Raw genomic sequence first — 19482 nt, 5'->3', positions numbered from 1 at the left:
CTTTTTTATGCTTTATTTTGTAAACCAGGTGGGCAGAGTAATCAATCAATCAAATTTTATTTGTATAGCACATTTCAGCAGCAAGGCATTTCAAAGTGCTTTACATAATTAAAAACAAACACAGAGTAATAAATAGATAGAAAGATAAAACCTTTAAAGACATCAAAACCTACACCCTAACCTTAATTTAGCCATAAGCAACTCTAACCAGGTGGGATTTAAGTTGAGATTTAAAGGCACTCAGTATTTCAGCTGTTTCACAGTTTTCTGGAAGTTTGTTCCAAATTTGTGGTGCATAGAAACTGAATGCTGCTTCTCCTCGTTTGGTTCTGGTTCTGGATGCAGAGCAGAACCAGAACCAGAAGTTCTGAGGGGTCTAGATGGTTGGTACAGCAATAACAGATCTTTAAGGTATTGTGGTGCTAAACCGTTCAGTGATTTATAAACTAACAGTATTTTAAAGTCTATCCTCTGAGCTACAGCGAGCCAGTGTAGGAACTTTATAACTGGTGTTATGTCTCCATCTTCCTGGTTTTAGTGAGAACAGCAGCAGCAGCTTCTGGATCAGCTGCAGCTGTTTGATTGATTTATTAGTCAGACCTGTGAAGACGCTGTTGCAGGAATCAATGCGGCTAAAGATAAACGCATGGATGAGTTTCTCTAGATCGCGCTGAGACTAATAATAGGTTAATTAATTATTTGGATCCCTCGCTTGGACTGATACCAAGCCTGAACACGTACTGAAAATTTTTAATTTCTGCCCTCAGATCCGAACGAGTCGTCATTTGTGGACGACTTCAGCACCGTCTACGAAGAGCTGAACTTCACCTACAACTACACGGAGTTCACCCTGAACCCGGCCACCGAACCCTGCGACAACTTCCGGTTCCCGGATGTCGTGATGCTGATCGCCTGCTTGTTTTACATCTTCGTCTTCCTGTTGGCCATTCCGGGGAATCTGGTGGTGGGGTTGGTGATCGGGCTGAGCAAGCAGGCTCTGATCCCCTCTGACCTCTACCTGCTCCACCTGGCGGTCGCGGACCTGCTGCTGGCCTTCACCCTGCCCTTCTGGGCCACCTCCGTCACCTCCGGCTGGGTGTTTGGGGATCTCATGTGTAAAATCGTCACCATCCTGCAGGAGCTGAGCTTCTACTCCAGCATCCTGTTCCTGACCTGCATCAGCATGGACCGGTACATGGTCATAGTGCGGGCGATGGAGGCCCGGCGCACAAACCGCCAGGTGTGCAGTTGGGTTATCTGCATTTTGGTTTGGGTGATCGGTGGGTTGCTGTCCCTACCGGGGTTCTTCAGCTCCGCGTTCCCTTCCCAAAACTCCACCCACATGGTTTGCGCGGTGCAGTACAACCCCAGCAGCGCCGACGAGTGGCGGCTGGCCACCAGAGTCCTCCGCCACGCCTTGGGGTTCGTCATCCCGCTGGCCGTCATGCTGCCCTGCTACGGGGTGACCATCCAGCGGCTGCTCCGCGTCCGCGGCGGCTTCCAGCGGCAGCGCGCCATGAGGGTCATCATATGCGTGGTGGCCGCCTTCCTGCTCTGCTGGACGCCGTACCACCTGGCGGTGATGGCGGACACCTTTTTCCGGCTGAAGATCGTGGAGTACGGGTGCCGGGAGAGGACGGCGGTGGACCAGGCCATGTTTGCCACGCAGAGCCTGGGGCTGCTGCACAGCTGCGTCAACCCGGTGCTGTACGCATTTGTTGGGGAGAAGTTCAGGAAGAAGCTGCTGCAGAAAATGAGGAAGATGGGCCTGTTGGAGCGGGCGTCGGTCTCCAGAGCCAGCAGGTCCTCCATATCATCGGAAATCACATCAACAGTCATGTGAAAATGTTACTTAGAGCTGCAGGTTGGAACTTTTATAAAAGTGTTTTTTCCATATTTGTGGAAACCGTCACCATGTCATGACAGTTTATGAGACATCTGTGAAAAATCAAGCTCGTCCTCCTCCCTCAGCTACTACTCCTGACCAAAAACAGCCAATCAGAGTCAGGAGGCGGGTCTTAGCCTGTCAATCATGCTCGTGTACGCCCTGTTCTCCTTCATCTCCTCCCTGAGCTATTGCCGTCTGAAAACAATGCTCTGCTATCAGTCCAAAATAAACAACCAGAGCCAAGAGAGTCTTAGCGCTGTAATTCCAGCTCATGCATGTTTTGATCAGTGTGCTAATGGAGGAGAAACAAGTTACCGTTACAGAAAAATGGTTTATCTGCTGTTATCAGTGGCTATGCTAACTAGCCTTAGCCTTTGTGGCTGAGGCTACGGAAGGCTAAGCCTAGTTAGCATTTGTAAATAGCTTTGTAACTCACTAACCAGCTGTAGCATAGCAGACAACAAAGGGGAAGTATGAGAGTGATTGACAGCATTAAGATCCTCCTCTTGGCTCTGATTGGCTGTTTTTGACAGAAACGTATTTCTACAGTTAGAAGTGGGAGAACGTGGAGGAGCTCCATTTTTTCTCACATTCTGTTTCATAACAAACTATCATGACATCATGATAACTTTAACATAAATATTTTTTTTATAAAAAATATTTACTGAAGCTTTAACTCCAAATATTTGCTGGACTTTCTACATATCTTTTTACTTCTAGTTGCCTTTAAAACTTCTTTACCTTTTATAAATAAGTTTCCTATGTGTTGATGTACATTTCATTGTATTTATGCAACCAGAAGAAAGGCTTCCTTAACTTAAGCTGGGAACATTTGTGCAGAAGTTTGTAAAGGTACCAAAAATTAAACTCAAATAACAGCAGCGCTTCTTCAACATTTTACTTAATTAAAATGTTGAACAGTCCAAGAAATTACTCAAGTGAAAATAAAAATGTATTTGGCAAAATTATGACTAACGGATCAAAAAATCTGATTTAGTATTTTTTAAAAATCATATCATTACACAAAATATAAATTTAGGTGGAAGAATATAAAAAGCTTTTTAAGTTGATCAAATACGACTAACTGTTCTAAATATTTAAAAATGACATCAGACGGACCAAAAATTTAAATAATTCATATAAATAACACAATTAGAAAATCTGGATATAGAAGCATTTTTACAAATCAAATAAGAAATGCATTTAAAAAATGCAGGTGTGTTGGGGAAATTTTTGCTACACTGGTTTCTACTCAACTGTGCATTTGTGTTGCCTCTATTTTTATTTTAGCATATTTATATTTTACTGAAAGTGGGAAAACCAGATCTGTCAACATTTAGGGTAAGTTGTGAAAATATTTCTTAAACTATCTTACAGCATCACAATGTCTAGACAGACAAAATGCTAAAAAAAACACCAACAGATGCAGAAGAAACTGTGAAACAGATGTTGGTCTTTTATGAATCTGTTTTTGTGTAAATGTAAAAATATTTTTTATCTGTTAATATTATTAAATAGTTTCAGCTGAGCTAGCTTTTTGTATTTTACATATTAAAAATCTAATTTCTGTATGGCCAAGAAACTTCATTAAAGTTGAAACAAGGAATCATTGTCTGGTCATGTGATTAACAAAAGCACCTCTGAGTCACATCATTGATCAGCTGTTATTTGTATTGGTTAGTGAGGAGACCAAAAACAGAAGTTGTGATTTTCTGCTGCAGGAAAATTACAACACAGTCAGATGTCAACATACTTCTTTTCTTTCCTCTTCACCTTAAAGTGATCCCTCAGGTGTGAAACCGACTTTGCTTTTAATGCAACAAAGGAAATATTTGTTTTTTCCACCCTCTGAGTCTCAGTGAACTGTATAATTGTAGAAACAGTCACACTGCCACCTTCTGACAAACCACCAAATCTGTAGTTTCAAGTCTCAATGCAGGCAAGTTAAATGGGAGTCATGCTTTAAAGCTTTAAAAATAGGACACTATTTGAATCCAAACTGCATACTTAGTTAGCAAGCAAAATATTTAACAAATAAACAATTTAGCTAACTCTGAGCTTGTTATATATTTAATTAGCTCAGAGCCAAATATCTAGTTTGGAGCTAAAGAGTTAGCTTGCTCCAATAAAAACCTTGGAGCTAAATGCTCAGCCTGCTAACCAAATAATTGGTTTGGAGCTAAAATTAGCTTCATAAGCAATTTCAGTTTGTAGTTAAATATATAGCTTGTTAGCTAAATATTTAATTTGGAGCTAAATATTTAGCTAACTCTGAGGTAGCTAAATATTTAAAGATCTCAGGCCTAAATATCAAGTTATATTTGGAGCTAAATAGTTAACTAGGTAATTACTTAGCTGGGAGCTAAAATTTAGCTTGCTACTTAGGAGCTAAAGGTAAGGTAACTAAATATTTACTTAGCTAGGAATATATATAGCTAGCTCTTAACTAGCTAAATATTTAGTTTGGAGTTTATTTAGCTGACTCTGAGCTAGCTAAATATTTAATTAGCACATAAATATTTAGTTTTTGACCCCGCCTCTCGCCCGGAATGTTAGCTGGAGATAGGCACCAGCACCCCTCCCGACCCCACTGAGGGACAAGGGTGTTCAGAAAATGGATGGATGGATGGATATTTAGTTTTTGAGCTAAATAGTTAGCTTTCAAACTTAGCATTTAGTTTGGTGCTGAAATGTAGTTTGCTAACTAAATACCTAGTTTGGAGCTAAGTTTAGCTTGATGACTAAGTATTTAGCATGCTATTTAAACATTTAGTTTAAAGCTGACATTTATAAATAATGACTTTGAAAACTGAACTCCCATTTTTTTCTCTTATGACAGGATAAATAACCCAAATTGTTGCTACTCTCCACACTTTGCAGTGTGCCCCAAAGTGTTGCACCATGTTCTTCTGACCTCAGGTTGGCTAAAAATGACGCGGAGGGCGGGAGCCTTGCTTTCAGTGGGCAGACGGACCAAGCAGCTGTCGCTGCGCGGTTCGCGGAGCTCTGACCGTCATTTCCCCCTCCAGACTGCCTGGCAAAGGTAGGGGGAAATCATGAGTGGGCTGATTTAACTTACGGGACAAGGAGCGGTGACGGCAGGGGGTCACGGTGCAACTTATCAGGTGGGATCTGGTCCTTGGACGAAGCCAACCTCAAGGAATCTCAAAGAAGACTTGTCCACCTTAGTTTGGGAGGAACACCACTGGGAAGAGGTAAAACCAAGAGAAAGAGAAAATTGGGATAAAAACGAGGTTGGAAAATCAAAGCTGTCAGTTCCAAGAGAAGTCAAAGGAGTTGCTGTTAATGCAACATGATCTGGTGGGTCTTATCCTAAAAATACCTCTGTCCAGGCAGTGGTCGCTGTCTCCGTCCTTCCTGATTACCTGCTCATCAACAATTCCTTTTTCAGACAACCGACTCCAGATAGCATCAGTTTTAGAATATTTAGCAACTGCACAGATGTTGCTAAAGTTTTTATGTTTCTGCCTGGAGTCAAATGGATGGATTATAACTGGACCTGTTGATTTTAGGCCCTAAGTATTTACCCGCCTAGACGTCCAACCATGAGAAAAGCTGATGTAGCAATGACCCTGAAGAAGGGGGCCGATGAAGCAGCAGCGCCCCAAAGTCCCATCATCCCCCCCAAACGGTCCAAGACGGCCCTGGAACAGGTAGTCCCCGAATCCCAGGGCCCTGGCCATCCCGACCCGTCTCCTCCCGTTTTCATCCGGAAAATGAGGAACGCCGCGGTGGGGACTGGCTGTGACATCCGCCTGAAGGTGACCGTGGTTGGGGACCCCCAGCCGTCCCTGTACTGGTACCACAACGACGAGCTGCTCAACATGGAGAACCAGGAGTACGGAGGCCTGTGGATTAGGGACTGCAAGCCCAGCGATGCTGGTCTCTACACCTGCATCGCCAACAATCACCTGGGAGAAGCCCGGACCAGCGCCGTGCTGGCCGTCCTGGATCTGGGTGAAGGTAACGGTCCTGCTAGCTTACACGCATCCATGAGCCCGAATTACGGTCCAGACCAAACGGACCGTAAATCAGGATTCCTCAGAACAGCCATAACATTCACAAACCACCAGACAAGTCAAAGTTTCAGCTTCAGGGCAATAATCACAACTAATTTCCTACTTAGGAGCCAGAAATGATCAGGGTTACTTATAATTACTTAGCCAAAATACACATTTAGTTGGTAGGCTAAATATTAGTATTTAGTCTACTTACTAAATAGCTTCAAAATAAATGTTTAGCCTGACTAAAGATTTAGCTTCCAACTGAATAGGATATAACTAAATATGTAGCTTCCTAATTAAATAAATTCAAACTTACCTTTAGCTTACTGGCTAAATATTTAGCTCTCAAACTCAGTATGTAGCTACTAGATAAACTAAACAGTTAGCTTGCTAAAACTAAACATGTAACTTGATGTTTGGAGGTACATTTCTAGTTGTTTTGTTATTTAGCTTTCTAACTAAATATGCATATTTAAAATATTTGGCTTGCTAACTAAATATTTAGTGAGATATTTAGCTTTTAAGTAAATATTTAACATTTAATATTTAGCTTGCTAACTAAATAAGTGGCTCATCACTACATATTTTGTTTGTAACTGTGATATTTGACAGTTAAAAATGGTGAACATTTGATTTTGAAATGAACCTCTATTGTTTTTGTCGTCTGTCAGGCTGAATAATCCAAGTTATTGCTACTAATTTTTGACTCCTTAGGATCCAACCTGCTGCCTGCAGGATGCAAATAATTGGGAGATTTTAGCTGTAAACATAAATCATTACTGGAAATGTTTAATAATTTTATAATAAAAAAAACAACCTTTACCTAATTCAGAGACAGTAGCTCTATGTTGGCTCCCTTTCTCTCCAGAATCACGTTTATTTTTCCTTTTCAGATCTAAACCCAGATTCAGTTTCGCATGTTTTTTGGTGTCAGATGCATCTTTGCTTGACGTGAGCATGCAGTGGAAAGGTTTGATTTCTGCGATTCTTTCTGGCAATAAATAATTTCTTAAACAGCTGATTGATCCAAAGCTCCTCGCTGTTCTTCAGTGTCTGACCCGGGAGGCCAATCTTTCTGATCAGAAAACCAGATTTTCCTGCTCAGCATCGCCTCGATTCTGGGTCAGCTGTTCTACAGAGCGACTTCTTTATATTTGAATAATAATATCTTATGCTTAAAAAAGCAAAATATTATATAATTTAATCTTAAAAATCCTAATTTTTACAAGCTCTGTCTCAGAAAAACGAGCCCAAATGTTTTTAAACATTTAATTTATTAAACTGGTCGACTGACCAGTTTAATACAAACAATTGGTTACTTTGATAAACTTTGGAGATAAATAGTAATAAACAATCCTTAAATCCTGCCTGTATTTACTGAGTTTTATATTAACCCTCATTTCAACTGATTGATATTATGAAATCTAACAGGTTAGACCAAATAAAAATAACTCTTGAGAGACCTCCTGCTGGTAAATGTTATTTATTGCTGTCATATAATTAAATGTTAACAGAGGAAAACATATTATAGAATGTGAATTTAATTTTAACATCTTCAAACTCCAGAATTGGCTGGAAAATGACTAAAAATGTAAAAAATGATAGTAAAATGAGCAGCACTCTTTTTATTTTTAATAGCTTAGTTATGCTAAGCTAACTAATGCTAATCTATGAATCATTCCAGCAAAAAAACTCCAAAGTTTAAGTTATAAATCAGTGTTATTTCAATATAGAAAGTCATAAGTAAAAAAACATCTAGCAGATAAAAGTCACATCTTTAATATGTCTTATTTTTGTAATGCATCAGCCTTTCTGTTCCAAAAAACAATAAAAACGTATAACTGGACCAAACACGTTTTAAAAGTCAAACCACAGCAACAAAAAGAGCCATTTTTCTTTTATTTTCCTCCTGTAAAAAGCCAGAAGCAAATAAAACACGCTGCTGTTGTTTTCAGAGCTCAATGTTTTGGGTTGAAGTTTCCCATCCACAGCAGAGAAGAACGTTGAATTTCAGCTTCACAGCAGCTCAGTGTGATTCAGACTCCTGGATCCTCGGCCGGCTCCAGCTGTCCCATCACTCAGCGGAGCCGCGTCTCTCTGAACGTCTCTCTGTCCGCCCTCTTGTCCTCCGACCCCCCGGTTATTTATACAGAGGAATGTGCCTGGCCTCAGATTTTTGTGATGCTAGCAGGCCCCGCGTCTCTCCTGTTACACAGCAAGACATCACTGCTAATATTAGCCAACGGGTTTCGCTCCCAGCCGCTGGGCGGCTCAGATCATTCACACGATGCGTCTTTCCTCGACTAAAACCACAAAAAATGTCTCGTATAAACTCTGGATTTCCCTGTGCAGGATGATGCTGCTTATTTATGCCAACAAATCAGGCAAAAGTTGCAAAATGGAGGTCTTTTCCTATGTTTTTTAGCTATTTTTATACAGTTTCTTGAATATTTTTCACAACCTTTCAGCAAATCTGACTGAAAGTTGAAACAATAAATTATAATTTAGGAAAAATCCCAGCCTAACAGCTAATTTCTGAATTTTTTAAGTCAAAAATCAGGTTGTAATGCAGAGAAGTGTCATAAGGTGGAGGGATGAGAGGAAGGAAAACGGCCCATCAGGAGCGTGTTGGGCTATATTTGGCGGGTTGGACGTAGTCGGCGAGTGTGAGCGAAGCGTCTGCATGTTTTCCCCGCCGTGTTGTCCAGGAGCGAACAGGTGGAACCTGAGTTACTCTCTGGAAATCCCCGCTCTATGCAATCAGTGAATCAACAGGGGCTGATCCACTTTAATCAGAGGATAAATCACAAACGGTCAAAAAGGTCGTTACTAATCAGGCTACAAAAGGACCGGAGAACAAAGGTTTCCATCCTGGCATTGCTTTGCAACAGGATTTTTAAAAATTCTGTTCTAATAAAGAAAGTGATATAAACCTGCTAAAGTGGTTTTTCCCCGTCACAGATCGCTTTAGTTTCAGTTTCTGTTGCCACAGTTAGAGTAACTAAATCCGAAATCAACTTTCTTTTTGCAGATAAACTGTTTAAATAGTTTCTTAAGGGTTCTATCTTCATGTTTCTGTGCAAATCTTGAGATTTGTAAATGTGTTTAATTCTGCAGTTACCTAAAACTGTCTCAGTGCTGCCCTCTTTGGGTTGAACACAGGCTACTGCAGTTTAATTTTCCTATTGGTTGTTGCTTGTTGCATTTTTTAAAAAGTGCAAAATTTGTCACTTTTGTAAATAAGATGGTTAAATTTGTTGCTTTTTTATGGAAAAAAAAAGTTTCAAAATTTGTCACTAGTTGCTTTTTTGGTAAAGAGTTGATGGATTTGTGTTTTTCTAGATTTATCAGTTGTCACTTTTTAAAACAAAGTTGCTGGATTTATTGCAAGTAGGTTTTTAACAAAATCACTGGATTTTGTTGCTAGTTTGTCTTTTGTAAAAAAAAAAAAGTGGTAGATTTGTTGTTTGTTGCTTTTTTAAAAAGTTGCTGGTGTCCAAAGGATTCAGGGCTTCTTAAAGGGACAGAGGCCAAATTCAATGCGTCAAAATGTAAAGTCAAATTTGTTCCAAGTTATGTGTGATATAAATGTAGCATTTTCATAACAACTGAAGGTAATATTGACACTTGATTGTGCTTTAAAGGCATCATACATTTGAAAAATATTTAAAACACATATTTAAGTATAATTTAATGAGTGGATCATTTGCTTTAAGTTTGCTGCTTTTAGGAAACTTTTTTTCCTGCCGGCTGATGATTTCCTCTCCCCTTAATATTTTTATCACTCTGATGTTCATATCAAACACCAGATTGAAACTAAAACCTCATGAAATGCAGTTTCCAAGGAGACAAAAAGAGATTACACAATCAGCAGCGCATGAAATCAAACCTGTTAAAACCTGATTACATTTCCCCTCTTTTGGATGTTTTATCTGATTTATTTCCTGTTTTCTGTCATTTTAACGTTTTGCATTGCTGGTTGAGGGTTTTTTAAGCTGGGATGTTTGGAGCAGATTTTACACAACAGATGATATGTTTTGCTGTTGGCACATTGTTATTCTGCGTGAACATTGCTGCTTCTCAGCCCTGGTGACAGCAGTTACTGTATGTATTAATAAATAAACGCAGAATGAGCGGGATTCGCTGGAATAAGGAGAGTGTTCTCCCAGCGCGGAGGAGCGGGGATCTCCCCTCCTCCTCTCTGCTTCTTCCAGCAGTTTGAGGATAAAACTCGACCTCATGGGGAGGAAGAGTCGGATCCGGAGAGGCTGGATCGTTCCCACCGGTTCGTCCGCCTGCAGGGGAGGCGTTGGGGGGGGCGCAGCGGGGGAAGATGCTCTCTCCGTCGCTGGCTATTGTTTTTACCACAGAGGGGGGGTGAGATGCATTCAACAGACATTTGCACCTGCGGATGGAGGTTTGCTTCCCACACATGGATTCCCTCAGTAGAACCGCAGAGACTCGTTATGTAATCGACAAAGTGCCTTCTTTCTTTTGCATTTGCGTTTTTTTCTTTTTGTTTATTTCTTTTCTCTCGCCTGGCTGTCAGCATATGAGAAACGCAGCGTTATGCACTGAAGCTGCTGATGTCTCTGGAGGAAAATTCCTCATATAGGAGCAACGTGGCGGCGCGGATCCCCCGTGTGTGGCGGGGAATACCCTGCTGCTGAACGTAAGCCAGGCAGAGAAATAAACCAACCATGGAAACATTTCACACCAAAGAGAACAACCAGGCAAGTTGCTCCTTTTATGTCTTATCTCTGCATTCAATTGCTGGAAGCCTTTATATCTGGGATTACCTCTGTTTATATCGCCGTTTTCACAATAGTTTGAGAATTTTGTGCAAAAACGTCAAACCGTCCCTGTTGCTCAGAAATCAGCAGAAAAACTTTAAAGTGTCACTTGAAATATTTAACAAAATTTAGACAAGGCTGTCATTGCAAGTTTTTTATTTCATTGCTGTGTTTTACTAAAAAATCAGTTTTTATGGTCTGAACCTAAACAGCCCGACTAGCTTTAAAATTAGAAGAAGACAAAATAAATTTAAAAAATTTACAAAGTAGTTGAAGTCAAGCTAGCAGTGTCGTACGTCAAAACTAATCATTGGATGTGAAGAAATAGTCAGACAGATGTTATGATTATTAAACTAGATTATATAACTAAATAGAGAAACTTGCATTGTTTTTAAAACACTAACTAATGCTAATGCATTTAGCAGAAGCTAAATAAAAATAAACGCTAATTTCAACCGTGTTCAATTGATACACAAACATCACTTGGTGCTTCCCTAACGGGTGGGTAACTTTAGAGGAAATAGACTCCATACACTTCAAAATAAGAGCATGAATGTAAATGTCTAACTATGGGTTACTTTGAATGTGGGGATGGACGCAGTTTGCATTAATTTTGCATGAATCTGCAGAGTAATCTGTGCAGAGTGGATTTCAGATCTGGTGAAATTTAGTTTGCAGACATGCAGGATGAACAGATGTACAGTGCATCACTTATAGGAAAATATTAAAGAAAGGACCGAGGTAGGCACCAGCTCCAGTGGTAAGAACAATAAAATGATGAAGGAGGCTTTATTAAACTGTGGAAGCTGTTAACAGTATTTTATCTTTCTAAGTGATTCCACACGCTGGGATGCAAATTCATGAGCGCCACTTGGATAAGAGTGACTCAGTCATGCTTTCTATTTTCAGAGCAGTGACTGAATTTTCTGTGTGTGTTAAAACAAAAGGCATCTCTTATTAGCATGCGCTTCTATCCGGAGAGGATCTGCTGACATTAAGCTGCCCTTAATTTAGTCTCCAGTATTTACTTTGCTCCTTGGCCTCCCTGTACGGTGACATGCGCCGTATTTATGACAGATGTCTCAGTGTTTGGAGTTTCTCCTTTTCTACTGGTTCACTAAACAAACCAACGTGAACAAGGCTCTTGTTTTTTAATTGTCCTCCACCAAATATTGCTAATGAATCCTTGTCACAGTGACGGCGTAGTAAGCATGTTACTATGGCAACCGTGTCCTCTCCTCACGCCATGATCCAACTTCAGTCTCCCGCGTTGCCAGAATGGTAAGTTATTACATCACAGACTCGCTCAGGCTGTGTTTGTCATGCCTGCAGACTCTGAGACAACAGAAGATGAAGGTGGCGACCAGTTCGAGACCAAAGAGGACCGCGGGGACGCCGAGGACGAGGCCGTTCATGGTGGTAACCCGTCTGTCTTCCTCCTCTGTGTCCCGCCAGGATTTGCTTTGGATTTACTGTTGTTGCTGCTGCAGCCTTCAGACGTATATCAACAGCATGTTCAAGTGTTACAGCCCAAACCCTAAATCAGGCATCAACAACCCAGAGCTACTGCCCTGCAGGTTTTAGATGCATCCCTGCTCCAACAGCTGAATCACATCCAGTGGTGGACACTGATAGCTAACATGTTAGCTGTGCTTCAGACGTATATCGAAAGTTAGCTGCACTAACTTTTCATAAACATTAATTCCCCGTAATGCTAAAGCACTATACCAGCATGGTTTTCAGCAGAAGCTAATGCTAACCCACTACAATATGACAGTATTTAGCAGAAGCTAATGCTAACCCACTACAATATGACTGTATTTAGCAGAAGCTAATGCTAACCCACTACAATATGACAGTATTTAGCAGAAGCTAATGCTAACCCACTCCACCAGGGCCAGTATGCTGCATGTTTTAGTTCTCTCTCTGGTGGTAGTAACAATCTTCTCAGCATGTCAGTGTTCTCCTTAGGTCTCTAATGAGCCGTCATTTGATCCAGGTGCGTTAAACCAGGGAGGGAACTAAAACATGCAGGATGCCGGGCCTCCTGGACCCACTTTGGACACCCCTGCACGACACCAACACAATACTTAGTGGAAGCTAATGTTAAAGAGCTATACCAACAGACAAACAACTGTAAACATGAAACTGTATGTTTTTTGTATGAAATAAAGTTAATCAGAATAAAGAGAGAGATTGAGGAGAGGAAATGGAACTAAACAGTCTTCATCCACTTCAAAATAAGAGCATGACTATAAACATCTAACTGTTTGATGAATTCTGTCAGTCGATAATTTAAACTTTAACACAGACGTGTAACTTTATTCAGCTGAAAGTTTGCAAATCAGCCCCTTTGTACCGTTGTAGTTTTTTTTTATTGGAGTCCGACTTTTTCAGGTCTCAGTCGGTGCGACGTTTTGTACCTGCGAAGGGAAACAGGAGTGGTTGCTTAGTGATCATTTGGTCTGTGATTATTTTGTGGGTTAGCAGCTGAAAGTTGAGGAACTACTGGATTCATTGGAGTTGCAAATGTGTGTTATTCAATATTACCATGAATGCATGACTAATTTACCAACATATTTGTTTTTCTGCATGAGAAACAGTGATGGAGAAATGTGGAGAGGACAGAAGTAGAACACATGGACACGAGGCTCTCTCTACCAGGCAAGTAGGAGTCACATTATGGCGCTCCAAAATGCCTCGTTGTCTCACTACAATCCCTCTGAATCCAGGTGTTGACATTCAATTCTTCTTTTTCAGAAGCCAAGACGATTTTGCAAGAGAATCTCCTCCCCAAGTTCTTCCACCGCCATCGCCAAGGCTGGTCAAGCGTGGCCCGTCCTCTCCGATGCCAAGCCGCTCTGGTTCCACCACTCCTGTCAGCTCGCGTAAGAAAATCGCTGTGCCAACTGAATACCAAGACACGGTTCCAGGAGAGTTTGAGGAAAAGACAAAGCAGCCAAAAAGTGTTTCTCAGGGAGGTGGCCAGGACTCCAGGCCACAGACCCCACTGAATGAGTCTTCCCGAAAAGAGTTCAACCTCAGACCTTCTCCGAAGCTGACAAGGGCGAGCTCAAAGGTTTTCGAGAAGGTCCGTGGCTTAGAGGAGCGGCGGCGAAGCCTCGATATTCCAGAAGGTTCTGTCTCGGGAAGGTCCTGGGCCGGGTTCAACCGTGCTGGGTCGGTAGATTCAGACGACGGTGGAAGCCGGTTGGGCATCTCCAGGGAGAGTTCAAGAGAAGATCTTCGAGAGGCTTTGAAAGAGGATGCTGCTGAACGGAGGTCCATGTTTAAGCAGAGAGCTGCTTCCCTGGAGGACAAACCTCGCTACTCTCAAAAGGTTCAGGACATCGAGAACAAGTTCACGGAAGAGCTCCAGCGCATCAAGAAACTGGTTGGGAAACCCCATCTGAAGAAATCCTTCTCCACCGAACAGCTCACCCTGAAGGGGAGGCAGCGCCAGCCTTTCAGGAAAATCGAACCGATTCCTCCACAAGTTCTACAGAAGCTGCAAGAAAGAGAGCGCGCTCAGTGGGAAAAGGAGCAAAGGGAGAAGGGCCTGAGTCAGCAACAGATGCAGCAACAGCAGCAGGAACTGCATCAACCCCAGAAGACAACAACCGGCTCAACAGCGGGGAGATTCAGAGACGCCCCAGGGCCGCCGGAGTCCGTGCAGCTATCAGAGCTGCCGGGACAGCGCTTCGTCCGGGAGTTACACCGAGTCAGTCCGGTAACAGAAATACTCCCCAGGTCGTCTTCACCAGCATTACTTCAACAGCAAAGGGCCGAGTCGCCCAATGTCACGATGACGCTGCGTAAGGTCGAGCGACGGCCCCCAAGTCCGCTTGTTCAAAGAGTTTCTCGAATGCAAGAATCGCCTCACAGCCAAGAGCCGGAGACGGGGAGGAAGACGCCCGTTGAGGTGGCAGTGAGGAAAATTGAAAACAGACCTGAAAGTCCTCTAGTGCAGAAAAGGGCTGTCATTATGCAAGATCTTCACCTTCAGCCTCGTCCAAAATCCCCACGGGTAACATACGTTACCCCACCAGAGGACGTGATGGAGGTGTCCAAACCGGTTCCACAGTTAAAGGTCCCTACGATTGTTGTTGAAGATGAGAAAATGGATGAGGACGTTCCTGCAAAGACAAAAGAGCCCAAGCAGACGAGTACCAAGGAGGGGAAACCTCCAAAGACCAAAGGGAAGAGCCGCCGTCCTCGTCCTCTGTCTCCAGAGTTAGGTTTGTGTTTTAACAGTCATTCTTGTTCCATATTAATGCCTGGAGATAACGACGGTTAAAAATGTGCAGATTCCTCAGACGATTCGTACATCTCTGCTGGAGAAGACCCGATGGAGGCTCCCGTGTTTGAGTTCAGCCTCCAGGACACTGTAACATCCGCTGGCGCAGACGTGCTGCTGAAAACCATAATCGCAGGAACCCCGTGTCCTGAAGGTAACAAGGGTTTTTTATGTTAAAATCCCTGAAAATGAGGGATTTTAAGAGAACAAGTTGAGTTATATGCCTTCCTGCCTTGTCTGCTCAAGTTACCTGGACAAAAGACAACATGGACGTCACAGGCACGCCGAGCTACCTGGTGAAAGTGGAAGGCGAACGGCACAGTCTGCTCATAAGATCAGCTAAAGCAGCTGACAGTGGAAAGTTCTGCGTGACTGCAGTCAATCAGATGGGAAGAGCCGCCAGCAGCGCCACGCTCACAGTCAAAGCAGGTGAGGCGTCGCTGCTCATGCTTTAACTGCTCACTTTTTCTTTTTTTGGACGTTTGAACGGTACGACAGAGCTTTACAGCCAGAAATCATGAGAATAAGATCAGAATATTAGCAGGATAAAGTCAAAGTATTACCTGAAGAAAGTCGAAAAATTACAAAAAAGTTTTAATGAGAAAAAAATCTTCAGTAGCGTTGTAAGATCTGTGACCTATTCCTGCATTATTACAACTTTATTCTCATCTTATTACAACTTTTTGTGGCATTATTACGACTATGTTCTTGTAATATTACAATTTTATTTTTGTACGACTATTCTCATATTTTTATGACTTTATTTTTGTTTAATTTTTATTCTCCTACAACTGTGATATTATTACTCTTGTAATATTGACTTTATTCTCATATTATTATGACTTTATTTTTGTTTAATTTTTATTCTCCTACAACTGTGATATTATTACTCTTGTAATATTGACTTTATTCTCATATTATTATGTCATTCTTGTACAACTCTGTTTTTGTAATATGACTTTACTCTTTGTTTTTACACTTTGCACAGCTGCATACAGGATTCCTAAGTTTATGATTAGTTATGTTCATAATAATAGGATTAATTGGGGAAACTTAGAATTACACATAGATCCTAATATACAGACATTATTCAGAATAGGAACTCATCAAAGTGACAGGACTTGCTATTATACAAAATTCCCTTTCTTTACATTTAGACCAGCATATCAGGTGTTTTTGATGTAGATTTAAAGTGGTATAAATTATTTACTAGAACCAACTAGTAAAAAATATTGTTTTTGGTTTTAAGCCTCATTTCCTTCCAGCCTGGTGTTGGGCTGCTGTTCATTCATATTGAACATTATTGGTGTTGATCCAGTCTGAACCCTGAAGGATCTACTTAACCTTTTAATTTGCCACATATTACTTTGTAGAACATGTTTCATGAACCCAAGCTGTCGATAGATTTAAATCAGGTCAGTGTGCATAACGTTTGTTTATAAAAATCCATTGTTCTATACTTTCTCTTCCCACGCTGACTCTGGGTTTCTCTGCTGCTCCCTCGCCGTTATCTCCCTAAACAAAATGAGTGTGCATGTCTGTGTGTGTGTGCGCCGTATACTCCAGCTCAATAACCACACTTATAGTTTCCATAGAAACGACGAGGGGAACCTGAACCTATAAATTTCCCAGCGAGTGTCAGTAGCTGTGCTCACTGTGAATACACTATTGCTTTGATGCAACACAGTTTTGCATTTCAGATGGTAATTATTAGCGGGCGCAGGAGAGGTACGGGTAATTTGTAAACCTTTTCATCGCCTGTGTTCTCGCTGAACTGTGCAAAAAGCTAAATAATCGATGTTTACTGAGGCAAAATGAAAAGCAGAAATCCTAATATTTAAGTCAGTTTGGAAAGCTCAAAAGAAACAACAGTGGTGGTTGTCCGCTAATAGTGCAGCTAACTTTTCATTTAGCACTTTAGGTTTGAAAACATTTAGCACATTTAGTTCACTGACCTTGATGAAAACTAAAGCATTAATTTACTGTTTTGTAAACTTTCAGTTGAATTAAGTTCAACATCTGTTTTGAAGTTTTGGTTATTAACTGTTAGGGATTTTCCATTTCAATATTCATGCTCTTATTTTGAAGCTGTTTGCACAGCAGTTCCTCCCCTGACATTCCCTTTTTATTCAAAATACAACACTTACACAAACAAACAAGGGGCTTCAATTAATTAAACAAATGCACATAAAAATTCACATTTATTGTTTTAGAGCCTTTTTGTTTGTGCTCCTCAGGTTCTCAACATCGGTGCAGCAAATTACGTCCATCCTGACCCAGAATGCATTGCTGGTTCTGCAGCAAACAGCTAAACATCTACAAATGTCCTGCATGTTTTCTGACCAAAGCCTTACTGTGGTCAGTTAGGCAAAACCAGCAACAGTGTTAGCAAAACACAACTATAAAACTGAAACATCCTGAACCATGCTGATATGTGCACAATAACAAACTAGGCCCTGTGGGGGGCGCTGTAATGACATGGTGCGTCATTAGCACATGGTGATGGTCATGGTGGTAGTTAGCATTTTAGCATTAGCTTCTGCTCAATGTAGTGTAGGTATTGTCCTTTAGCCTTAGCAGAGCTAATGTTTACGATTAGTGCTTCAGGATTAGCGCAGCTAGCTTTTTAGTTAGCACTGTTCAACACTGGAAAACAACTTTTGACTTTTTTAGCAATGCTACCTGTAGCAGATAAGTGTTAATCTGGATTTGCAGACTGTCTTTTAGTACAAATCATAGTTTTCACTGAGGATCTGCTTATGTGAAGCTAAATTTCTACTCTTTTAAACAGATTGGTGTTGTTAGCAGCCACTCCCAATGAGTTGTAAAAAAGGCGGGAATCGCCACAGCAACGGCTCATCTTACCCAGAATTAACTGGGGAACGGTCCTGAGGGTGTTGATGGATGGAAATTTAACCCGACTTTGCTGATCTCAGACTCTGTGCAGGAGCTAAAAGGAGGTTTGGGTGTGCCGATGGAAATCAGCAGCCCGATAACTTCTGACGAAGAGTATTTAAGTCCTTTGGAGGAAGCCACGGACTTCGGAGCTCAAGAGCCGAGACGAACTATTGACGCGAGATTCAGGGAACCTCCTGCTTTTCTGGTCAGACCATGAGGACAAACTGGAGCTAATTTAAATTTTAATGTTGTTTGTTTTTTGTTTTTCTTACCATTTTAGAGCATGGGACTGTGCAGTAAACATTGTATTTTATTCATTTGCTGTTATACTTTCAACAGGCAACAATGGCCGACCAATCTGTCACTGAAGGCCAGGAAGTCACCATGTCTGTTCGGGTCGCAGGTCAACCGAAGCCCATTCTGTACTGGTGCGTTCCTGCAGGACGCCACGTCACGCTTCAGCAGACTGAAGCAGATTTACACCAGATCAGATGAGGTTTATCAGCAGCTTCATCAGTTCATAACTGATGTGACTCCCACAGAAACTGGGAATAAAAATGAAATGAAAAGTAGTTTGGAACATTTTCTTCCTTTAAAATAGTTTTTCCCAATTTCAAATCTTAAGTTTCAAAACAATTTTTCAGTTTACATTTTTTTTTACACTTGCAATTTTTTCTAGTTCAAACATTTTTCCAGTTTCAGAATTATTTTTCAATTCCAAAATAATGCTTCGCCTTAAAGTGTGTTTCTATAAACTTTATGGCCCCAGTTTATCTCCATAGATAAGGAGACGTGTTGTTCCGTGTTTTCTTTTTCAGCGTTATGTAACGTTTAGCGCTGCATTATTTTTAACTCAACATCAGCTCTGTCCTCTAAATAATCAGAACAGGCTGAATCACTCATGTGGGCCGGAGAGTTCATCATGATTTAAAACCACAATGGCAGAAAATAAAGAGCGATGAAGGAACGCCGCCCACCACCAGTCTGTCAAACCAAAACAGAGGAAAATGTAACGATCTTCTTCTTCTCGCATTCAGCCGGACAACCTCTGGACTTAAATGTTTTATTGTTTCCAGGCTGAGGGACAGAGTGACGGTGAAGTCGGACGCCCGTCACGTCGTTCGGGAGGCGGCGGACGGCGCCTTCGAGATGACCATCAGGTCTGCGGCCAAATCCGACTCTGGAGTTTATACGTGTCGCATCATCAACGAGTACGGCACCAAGCAGTGCGAAGCCAGGCTGGAGGTCAAAGGTCAGCTGCACGGATGACTCCTTCCTTCTTTCCTTTCATCCTTCCTTCTTTCCTCCCTTTCATCCTTCCTTCCTTCCTTCCTTCTTTCCTTCCTTTCATCCTTCCTTCCTTCCTTCCTTTCATCCTTCCTTCTTTCTTTCCTTCCTTCCTTTCATCCTTCCTTTCATCCTTCCTTCTTCCCTTCCTTCTTCCTTTCCTTCCTTCCTTCCTTCCTTTCTTTCATGCTTCCTTCTTTCCTCCCTTTCATCCTTCCTTCCTTCCTTCCTTCCTTCCTTCTTTCCTTCCTTTCATCCTTCCTTCTTTCCTTCCTTTCATCCTTCCTTCTTTCC

General features: G+C 41.6%; 2 protein-coding genes across 3 annotated transcripts in view; both read left to right on the top strand.

The window, feature by feature from the left end:
- Window positions 1-754: 754 nt before the first annotated feature.
- LOC106936975 (C-X-C chemokine receptor type 2-like) lies at window positions 755-3494 on the top strand (the record flags this gene model as incomplete). The annotated part of the gene is made up of 1 exon (XM_015018240.1): window positions 755-3494. A coding segment is annotated over one exon (1089 nt), but the record flags the coding sequence as incomplete, so codon positions are not given.
- A 1403-nt stretch (window positions 3495-4897) lies between these two features.
- Window positions 4898-19482, top strand: part of spegb (striated muscle enriched protein kinase b) — a 44884-nt gene continuing 30299 nt past the window's right edge. Inside the window, exons 1-10 of one of the 2 annotated variants that reach the window (XM_015018241.1) lie at window positions 4898-5209; window positions 5422-5872; window positions 12039-12122; window positions 13310-13370; window positions 13467-14944; window positions 15014-15157; window positions 15250-15432; window positions 17940-18106; window positions 18241-18329; window positions 18978-19153. In XM_015018241.1, coding sequence (XP_014873727.1) covers window positions 5195-5209; window positions 5422-5872; window positions 12039-12122; window positions 13310-13370; window positions 13467-14944; window positions 15014-15157; window positions 15250-15432; window positions 17940-18106; window positions 18241-18329; window positions 18978-19153 — 2848 coding nt within the window. In that variant the 5' untranslated portion in view covers window positions 4898-5194. The remainder of the gene's footprint in view (window positions 5210-5421; window positions 5873-12038; window positions 12123-13309; window positions 13371-13466; window positions 14945-15013; window positions 15158-15249; window positions 15433-17939; window positions 18107-18240; window positions 18330-18977; window positions 19154-19482) is intronic. The other variant, XM_015018242.1, reaches the window with a different exon arrangement.

This window comes from Poecilia latipinna, unplaced genomic scaffold (assembly GCF_001443285.1).
Source record: "Poecilia latipinna isolate Pla-1442-1.1 unplaced genomic scaffold, P_latipinna-1.0 Scaffold2252, whole genome shotgun sequence".
Lineage (NCBI taxonomy): Eukaryota > Metazoa > Chordata > Actinopteri > Cyprinodontiformes > Poeciliidae > Poecilia > Poecilia latipinna.
This window is presented reverse-complemented; position numbering and strand designations above follow the sequence as displayed.